Raw genomic sequence first — 9,485 nt, forward strand, 5'->3', positions numbered from 1 at the left:
TCTCCTCCCCGTCTCCGGCTCGGGCTTTCCCAGGCTGCCCCCTCCACACCTCCGCCTCTTTTCTCCGCTCGCTACCACTCCACCTGCAGGGGTAGCTGACCCACGGAATTCAGATCCTCCCCAGGATGTGCTCCGGACACTGTCCGGAGCCGTAACTGTGGATCTCACATGTGTCTTCTTTGCCTCACTCTGAGCTCCATGAGGGCACAGCGCCAGGCTTTGCTGATTTCCGTTGACCTGCTAAGGGACTCCACGCTCTGTAACATCTTTTCTAGCTCCAAACGACACTACTTTGTTCCATCGCTTAACGGTAGTAATGAGGAAACTCAAGGCCAGAACAATTTTTTAAAAAAGATTTTTTAGGGCGCCTGGGTGGCTCAGAGGGTTAAGCCTCTGCCTTCGGCTCAGGTCATGATCTCAGGGTCCTGGGATCGAGTCCTGCATCGGGCTCTCTGCTCAGTAGGGAGCCTGCTTCCTCCTCTCTCTCTCTCTGCCTGCCTTTCTACCTGCTTGTGATCTCTATCTGTCAAATAAATAAATAAAATCTTTAAAAAAATAAAAATAAAATAAAAATAAAAATAAAAAGATTTTTTATTTATTTGAGAGAGAGAGAGAGAGCATGGGCAGGAGGGAGGAGCAGAGGGAGAGGCAGAAGCAGACTCCAGCTCAGCAGGGAGCCCAACGTGGGGCTCGATCCCAGCACCCTGAGATCATGACCCAAGCTGAAGGTAGACGCTCAACCGACTGAGCCTCCCAGGCACCCCAAGGCCAGAGCAATTATAACCACTTGTGCAAGTGATCACAGCTCACGGGCAAAGCCAGAGCTAAAACCTTGACCTCCCAAAGCCCACACCACTGCCGAGCTCTGCCCTGGACAACTGACAGCCCCCCCCAGCACCACCACCAAGGCCATCTTCCCAGTGGGTTGACATCTGATCGGTGATCAGTCAGGCAACAGGCCTATTTGGCAGACTTGGTATTTGACGGCTGCTATGAGAAAAACCACCCCGGGGAGGCGGAGAGGGGGCGACCCCTCACCCCTTCCCTGCCTCTGCCCCACCTCGGAGCAGGGAGCCGCCGACTGTTTGGTGCCGTGTTGGAGAGCCGAGTGTGCATCCTGGTGGACACATCGGGGTCTGTGGGCCCCGCCCTGCAGCAGGTGAAGACGGAGCTGATCCTGCTGATTTGGGAGCAGCTGCGGAAGCACTGTGACAGGTGAGAAGCAGGGGGCGAGCGGGGGTGGGGGGGCAGTTCGTGGGGGCTTCCCTCTTCACCCTAAACGAGTCCTGGAGGCCTAGCTTGTTTGAGCAGTAAAGAACACCACACCCTGTTGCAGAGGTAAAGCAGCCGTTAGAAATCCATCTCGAGCCCGGGGACCATTGCAAGCAGAGCCAAGGAACCACCAGGCGGCCTTGAATTGTGGATTTCAGCTGAACTTGATTTTTTTTTTTTTTAAAGATTTTATGTATTTATCAGAGAGAGGGAGGGGGAGAGAGTGAGCACAGGCAGACAGAATGGCAGGCAGAGGCAGAGGGAGAAGGGGGGCCTGACGCTGTCCTCGGGGTTCCTTCAGCCAGCCATCTTCTAGCAACTCCCTTTCACCGCCTCTCTGCACCCCCCCTCCCCGCCTCCCCAGCTTCAACCTGCTCAGCTTTGCGGGGGACCTGCGACTGTGGCGGGACACTCTGGTGGAGACCACCGACGCGGCATGCCACGAGGCCATGCAGTGGGTGACCCGCCTGGGCGCTCAGGGCGGCACCTCCATCCTGCAAGCGTTACTGGCAAGTCTTCCCACGGAGCCCCACCCCGACCAGAAATACCCTCACCCCCTATACGGATACAGCCTGAGGCTTTCAAATTACAAAGAGCAGTTTGAGATCGAATAAGTGTTACCTTGTTTCGTCTTCGGAACAGCCAAGGAAGAAGAAGAAAGGGATTCTTGTTCTCATTCTATAGATGAAGACACAGAGGCTCAGAGAGGTTAAGGGACTCGCTGGGGTTAACCAGCCAGGAAGTGGGCTGTGCTCTTTCTCCTAAACCTTGACAGCTCCTTGGTCTGAAACATTGGGGGTGGTGGGGATGTGCTCTCGCTCTTCACGGACAAGGCAGTGGGATCCAGTCGGACACGCAGCAGGCAGCTGGTTTGGGCCCTTCCCGGTGAGCACCTGTCCCTGAGCCAGACCATCTGTTTGTGCGCACTCTTTCAGAAAGCTTTCAGTTTTCCTGATGTGGAAGGATTGTACCTCCTGACTGACGGGAAGCCAGATACAAGCTGCAGCCTTATTCTGAGCGAAGTCCAAAGACTCAAGGAGCAAAGAGATGTGAAAATCCACACCATTTCCCTGAACCGCTCAGGCGGGTAGGCAGGAAGGAGCCGGGTCCGAGCTGTGTTCCTCTCCCAGGGCTGCGTGTGTGAGGGCCAAGGTCGGAGCGACTCGCCCCATCCAGGGACTCCCCTTAGACCCTGATCTCTCCTCACCCCAACCCGTAAGTGAGAGAGGAGAAGGGCCCCGGCAGGTGCTACCCCAGAGTAAAGCCCTCTGTCCGCATCCGAGAACCCATCTCCTGACTCCCTCCAGCCTGGAAGCGGACACGCGCCGATTCCCACGGGCACGCCCGGTTTTCTCCATCCTGATCTTTCTCAGGAGCCCCCTGGTGAATGCTGAGGGGCAAAGAGCTTAAAGTAGCATCGTGATGGTTGTTTTTATAAACCATCACTGTAGAGGAACATGGGTTAGACCAGAGAGATTCTGCTTCTTTGGAAAAAGACTTTAATGTCACTGGCAAAACTATGTTGACTTGGGTGCATGTTTGAGCTCTGTCTAAACCACGTGCTCCATGAAGGTCACACCCGTGTCCCCACCAGGCCTACCCCGTAGGAGCAGGCATCAGCTAGATTAAGGACCGTGTGCCGGCCGTGTGTTTCCATGCTCACTGGTGACAGCAGTCAGTCCACTTCCTGCAGCCACTGCCACTGCCCATAAACTGACAGGGGCTGGACCTGGGATGCTGACCGTTCTCAAGGGCACAGAGCCTCCAGGCCCGAGGCTGCCCCCCAGACTTGAGCTCCCCACAGTCTGGAGGCGCCGCAGGGAATTTGCCTGGCTTTCAGCAGGCTTGGGTCCCAGCCCCTCTGTTCTCCCGACTAGGACAGCGGCTGACTTCCTGAGAAACCTGGCCACCCTCACTGGGGGCCGCTACCACTGCCCCGTTGACGAGGACACACTCCTCAGAATCCACGGCCTATTGACCAAGGGTTTCGTGGACGAAAGGGTAGGTTTGCGGAGCCACGGAGCCGAGTCTGTTCAGATGTCTCAATATAATGTCCACAGAGGTGGGTTTCTGTCCCCACCTCCCTTAACTGGAAAGATCTCCGCTTCTCTTGTGAGACCAGGAACTACTGGCTAGAAGGGGTTCTGCCTCCCTGCTGCTCTTCCTCTAGGCTGGCTCTCCTCAGGGTGGAAAGAAGCAGGGCATGGAGGTTTGTTTAATAACAGAGCAGTTCTGGGGTGCCTGAGTGGCTCAGTCAGTTGGGCTGAATCTCGATTCTGGCTCAGATCATGATCCCGGGATCCCTTGATTGAGCCCCATATCGGGCTCCTAGAGCCTGCTTCTCTCTCTCTCTCTCTCCCATTGCCTGTGTTCCTCTCTTGCTGTGTCTCTCTCTGTCAAATAAATAAAATCTTTAAAAAATAAAATAAATTAAATTAATTAAATCTTTAAAAAAAATAACAGAACAGTTCACGTTCACTGAGCACTTACTTTGTGCACGGTCATTGCTTTATAGAGGCTACCCCTTTCAATCCTCTCAAACAATACTATACCCATTAAACATATGAATAAATGGGCTCAGCAAGGAGTCGGAACACACCTAAGGATGTGGCAAATGGTAAAGCCAGAGCCCAGACACCCACACTGTTAACCTCTGTGCTTTGAGTCCTGCGTATTTCTGTCTCCCGGTGTTCAGGTCACTGAAACAGATCCTCAAATGATCAAAGTAGTAAATCTAGTAAAGTCACGGTTTCCATCACGCATGTGTGATAAGAGGAGACTACCCACCATTCTCTTCTGACCAAAAAGTTATGCACATGTTTCTACCTTTTAGGAACATGGTGCTGTCAGTTATAACATTTTCAGGGCCACAAATTATCAAGTAAGACAACCAGAACTCCAGATTTCTTTTTGGTGGTTAAAGTACATCTCCCAGGACGTGACAAAATTTTTGAAGTCAGTGCTTTGCGTGACCCCTTTGTTCAAGTACCTCTTCTAGGGACAAACATTACAAATAGTTCGGAAAACAGAACAAGTCAAAGTAGTAAATAGTCACCCATGTCCTTACAACACAGGAAAACGAATTGACAGTATTGGGAAGGTCTTCAGATTAATGCCTCGACAAATCAGAGTCTTTTAATAGCTTCTGGATACAGAATGGGATCATTCTGCTCTCGCCGCCAGGGGCAGAACGCGGCTTCCTCTCCTCCTTACCTTCTCTTGCTGATTGTGAGAATTTGTGTCTTTAACCCTAGCCTCTAGAATTCCATTGGTTGACGTAATGAAAAAAGCATGCCTGTGAAGCTTGGTTTTACTAGAAGGAATAGGGAAAGGAAAGAACAGATTTTACCAGGTAACGGTGACGTAAGAAGCAGGTCCCACTTCTGCTGGGAAGAGAGGGGCTGACTTCAGTGAAGTTCAGTGAGCATCTCGGTGGCCACTGCCCACCCATTCCCGGCACAGACCCTCCCACACCTTATTGCGAAGTGTCCCATCTGCAGAATGACTGCCTTGGCAGGTGGTGAGCTCTTTGTCCCTGGAGGTATGTAAACCAAAGCCTCTGGATTTCCTGCATTGGGTAGAAGGCCACATTTGATTAACTCTAAAATTTTTGGATTTTCAGGTTGCATCCAGTCATTTAATGGATCTAACTTCACGTTCATTTCCCCTTTCCAAGGATCCCGTGTTGCCACCGTTTGAAGGAGATGATTTAAGGAGATTGGCCCAGGAGATCACCAAGGCCAGAAGATTCCTCTGGAAGGCCCAGTCCTTCAGGTATACCCTTCAAGCAGCCCCTCCCATCTGCCTTGTGGCTCTGGGCCACCCAGACCCCGGGGGCCTCCTCGAGACCAGATGCCCCCTGGTTATGGGAGCCTTCCTCCAAGAGCTCCTGCCCTGCTTCTCCCCACCAAGCCCAGAAATCTGGGCATCAAGGAGGCCATCTTACTTCATCTCCTGTCCACTAGGTCCCAACTCCAGAAGAAAAACAACAAAGAACCAAATGTTACTCCTCTTTAGACAAGTGTTCTCAGGTAAGAGGAGATGATAGCCTCTCCGTCTTGTATATCCTCCAAGGGCCACACAGCATGTCCTGTTTCATAGTAATGGCTGTGGGGGAAGGGGACTAGAAATGATTCCTCTATACAGAAACACCAGCCTACAAATACTTACTCACTGAGCATACATTGGCCCTGGGAAAGCTGTAACCCAGTGTTCGTGCCCAGGAAACAGGATCCCAGGCTCCAGGGCTCCCGGGAAGCTGAGGGAAGGAAAGTTCTGTCATCCTGGGTCCACCCTAATTTTCCTGCCCTGTCCCCAACACCCCCTACACTCCAGCCACAGAACTGTCACTCCCTGGGAAGCTCTGCATCACGCCCTGCCTGGAACACTCTCTCCCCACCCTCTGCCCGGTGACTCCTGCTCATCAGTGAAGACACAGCTCCAATGGCATCAGCTCCACTGTGAAGAGGCCCCTGAGACCCACCAAGAGCTGGGACCCTCCTGCCTTCCTTCCATTGTGTCCTGGCCAGACAACACTTTCCATAGCCATGACACTGACCACTTATTACACCCAGCACTCCGTGGCATGCTTCCTTGCTTCCCTGCCCACTTGTCTTGACTGTGTGCTCCCAGGATGAGGCTGGTATCCTATAACCATCTCTAGGTCCCCAGGACCTGCCACGGGGCCGATGGAGTAAACTGTGAGCATCCTGTGGAAGCCCAGCTCTAGAAACCAGCCAGAGCGTGTTATTTTACCCTGACCCCCTCACTCTGTGCTTCCAACCACCCTGGTCCATGGTGAGGGGAGGTGCAGATTCAGCCTCAGCCCATCTTGGGAAAAGAAACAAGTGGGGCTTCCCACCTGCCCCCTTACCTGTTCAAGCGAACTGGATTGCAGGTCTGCTCTGGAGCCAAGTGCAGAGAGAGAGAGAGAGAGCGCTCTGCTCAAGCAGGTGAAAACCAGGCTGCGTCTGCTAGGCCCAGCCCTGCTGTGTACATATGAAGCAAATATATCATGTATTATGTGGTCTGGGGTCACTCCTGAGATGAAAAAAATGGCTTGAATTTAATTAAATGATAACCCAAATGAGTCTTAAGCTGAAGTGATGATTGGTTCGTCTATGTGTGTGTGTGTTTATACATTTTTGGTGATATAAAATTTTATTAAAAGATTCCTATGAGGGGCACCTGGGTGGCTCAGTGGGTTAAAGCCTCTGCCTTCAGCTCAGGTCATGATCCCAGGGTCCTGGGATCGAGCCCCACATCGGGCTCTCTGCTCGGCGGGGAGCCTGCTTCCTCCTCTCTCTCTCTCTGCCTGCCTCTCTGCCTACTTATGATCTCTGTCAAATAAATAAATAAAAATCTTAAAAAAAAAAAAAGATTCCTATGAGGGAAAAAAAAAAAGATTCCTATGCAGGGGTGTCTGGGTGGCTCAGTCAATTAGGCCTCTGCCTTCGGCTGGGGTCATGATCTCGGGGTCCTGAGATCAAGCCTGGCATCGGCCTCTCTGCTTGGTGGGGAGCCTGCTTCCTCCTCTCTCTCTGCCTGCCTCTCTGCCTACTTGTGATCTCTCTGTCTCTGTCAAATAAATAAACAAAATCTTTAAAAATAAATAAAAATAAAAAAGATTTCTAGGAGACTATTCATAAGAACCAAACATTTTTCATATTTTTTTCATAAAAACCCCAAATTGGAAACAACCTCGATATCCATCACTGGTAGAACGGACAAATACATTGTGATATATCTGTATGGTCTGATACATTTGTGAGACATTTGTACCGTGTACATTTCTACACCACAATTTAAAAAATGTGAAATATTTAGGATATTTGTCTTTCATTCAACAAGATGCCTCAATCTTATGAACAATGTCAGGCTGGCAAAAGAAGAGTACACAGTGTTCAATTCCATTTACATCCTGTTCAAGAACAGGCAAAACTCTCGGCAATATAAGTCAGAATAGTGGTTAGCCTGCCGTGAGAGGCATAGGGGGGACATCTGGGGTGCAGGAAATGTTCTAGATCTTCAGGAAGGAAGTAAAAATTCATCAGTTATTTAAAACAAACAAGCAAGCAAGCAAGCAAACCACGGTTCACTGAGGCTTGTCAAGTCGCAGCTTTGGCAGGTCTCCTTGCTGGGCCCAGGGAGGCAGCAGTGACCACAGCCCCTGCCTCAGTGCATCTCAGTCTGGTCACTGCCTCGGGTGCCGCCCTTCCGTGTCACCTCTACAGACACAGGGAAAATGGCCTCTGGGGTTTGTCTTGCTTTGCTGGTGTTGTCATGGCAAAGTACCACACACCGACTGGCATGAAACACCAGGAACGGACCGTCTCCAGTTGAAGAGGCTGAAGTCAAGGTCTGGCCAGGCCCCCGCGCCCCACTAAGGCGCTCTGTTGGGTCTGTGACAGGCCTCCCTCCTGGCTTCTTGGGCTTCCTTGCCTTGTGGCAGCATCACTCCGATCTTCCTGTGATGCGCTCCCTGTGTGCACGTCTGTGCCCGCATTTCCAGCTTCCACGAGGACATGTCCTATTGGACTAGGCCCTGCTCTCTATGACCTTTTTTTTTTTTTTCCTGCAGATCACTGGACTTTATTAAGAGGCACTCAGCGGATATCCGGCAATCTGTTTATGACCTTATTTTTAATCACATCTGCAGTGCCTGTTTCCAAGGTCACACTCTGAGGTACGGGGAGGGGGTGGGGGAGTAGGATTTCAACACGTTAATTTGGTGGGGGTGGGGCAGGTACACAATTCAACATAACTACTGTGTTGTAAACAGACAGAAGGGGAAGGGGGAAAGAAACATTGTTTCTTGGGGTTCTAGGACCCCTGTGCGGCAGGATAGGCCTGGCCTGCAGGGGCTTTGCGTCCTTTCCCCACCAGCAGCTAGGCCCCCTGCACCCCCTCTCTGTTTGACCAGCCTCAGTTTCCCCTCCGTGAGAGCCTGCGGCCGCCGTTCGGCACAACGCACCTGTTCACGCGCCGCGAACTGGAGGCGGGGAAAGGGCGGCGCGGGGCGGGCGCGGGGCGGGCACGGGGCGGTCCCGGAGCCCAGCCCCGCCCCGCCCCCGTCCCGCCCCGCTCCGCCCCGCCCCGCCCCGCCCGGCTCCGCCCCGGGAGGCGGCGGCCACGCTGCGCGCGGGCTCGGCGCGGAGACGGTGGGCGCAGCGCCGCGAGCACGCTGCGCTGCGGGAGCCTGGTCGGGTGAGTGTCGCGGGGGCTGCGGGAGCCGCGGAGGCACGGGGCGCGGCGGGCGGGGGGTCCCCAGAGGACACGCGGGGAGCAGCGGGGCCGGGCTGCTCTCTGAGTGCAGAGCACCCTCTCCGGCCCGTCCCCACGAGGCAATATGGACAGGGTAGGTCCCTGACGCCCCTTCCCCAGTTCCTTCCACCAAACCCCACTTTGGGTCCCCCAGTGACCTGGATCCAGGCCGACCCGTTTATTGAGATGCCATCAAAGTTCGTGAATGTTCTCTGAGCCCCAGTTTCCAGCTCTGGGTGATGGGAACAGTAGCCTCCAGTGCCCAGGACTACCAGGAGAATACAGTGCCGTCGCGGCTGGGGTCAGCCCGGTGGTCCCAGGTGCAGAAGAGCTTTTAGCAGTCAGCAGCGGCTTCGACCTGCGGGGCGCCGGCACTGCTCCAGGTGCGGCAGTGAACGAGGCCCTCCTGGAGCAGACTTTCCGGTGGCTCGCCAAGGGCTCTGGCTTCTGGTCTTTCGTGACCACCCCGTGAGGCGGAGGGAGCAGCCAGGATTGTTTGGGTCCATTTTACAGCTGTGGACATAGAGGTGCAGTGAGGTTTTAAGGCTTTTGCCTAAGGGCACAAGCCACGGATGCCCGGTGAGGACCTAAGAACCTCATATTTTAAGCACGAGACAGATTTCAAACACAGGGTTTTAGTAGATGAATCAGACCATCATTCATTTAAGCCTCTATTACCCAAGATAATAGTTCTTTCCTTTGTTCTCAAGTGGGTAGCAAATTATGGGCTAAAAAAACTGAATATGGACATCTCCAGATACATGGGTCCCAGCTGCACTCATCAGAAGTCAGTCCAGGGGCTGGTGTCAGCCAAATACTGGTGTGTCTCCCCACTGTTAAACCCGTAAGTTGCCAGCGTTCGTCAGCGTTCGTGCAGGGTGGGACCGGGTCCCTCCCCTGCAACTTTGAAGAGCAGGGCAGTGACAATGAAGACTAAAAGATAAGAGTCC

At 53.1% G+C, this 9,485-nt stretch overlaps 1 protein-coding gene across 3 annotated transcripts in view; it reads left to right on the forward strand.

Annotated features, from left to right (window-relative positions):
• The window catches only part of VWA3A (von Willebrand factor A domain containing 3A), a 68,317-nt gene extending 62,407 nt beyond the window's left edge, over positions 1-5,910 (forward strand). For all 3 annotated transcript variants that reach the window (XM_032327104.1, XM_032327103.1, XM_032327102.1), the window contains 7 exons: positions 1,071-1,215; positions 1,637-1,781; positions 2,208-2,359; positions 3,150-3,273; positions 4,949-5,046; positions 5,238-5,303; positions 5,608-5,910. In XM_032327104.1, the coding sequence (XP_032182995.1) occupies positions 1,071-1,215; positions 1,637-1,781; positions 2,208-2,359; positions 3,150-3,273; positions 4,949-5,046; positions 5,238-5,289 (716 nt within the window). In that variant the 3' untranslated portion in view covers positions 5,290-5,303; positions 5,608-5,910. The remainder of the gene's footprint in view (positions 1-1,070; positions 1,216-1,636; positions 1,782-2,207; positions 2,360-3,149; positions 3,274-4,948; positions 5,047-5,237; positions 5,304-5,607) is intronic.
• The last annotated feature ends 3,575 nt before the right edge of the window (positions 5,911-9,485 follow it).

Source organism: Mustela erminea, chromosome 20 (assembly GCF_009829155.1).
Source record: "Mustela erminea isolate mMusErm1 chromosome 20, mMusErm1.Pri, whole genome shotgun sequence".
Lineage (NCBI taxonomy): Eukaryota > Metazoa > Chordata > Mammalia > Carnivora > Mustelidae > Mustela > Mustela erminea.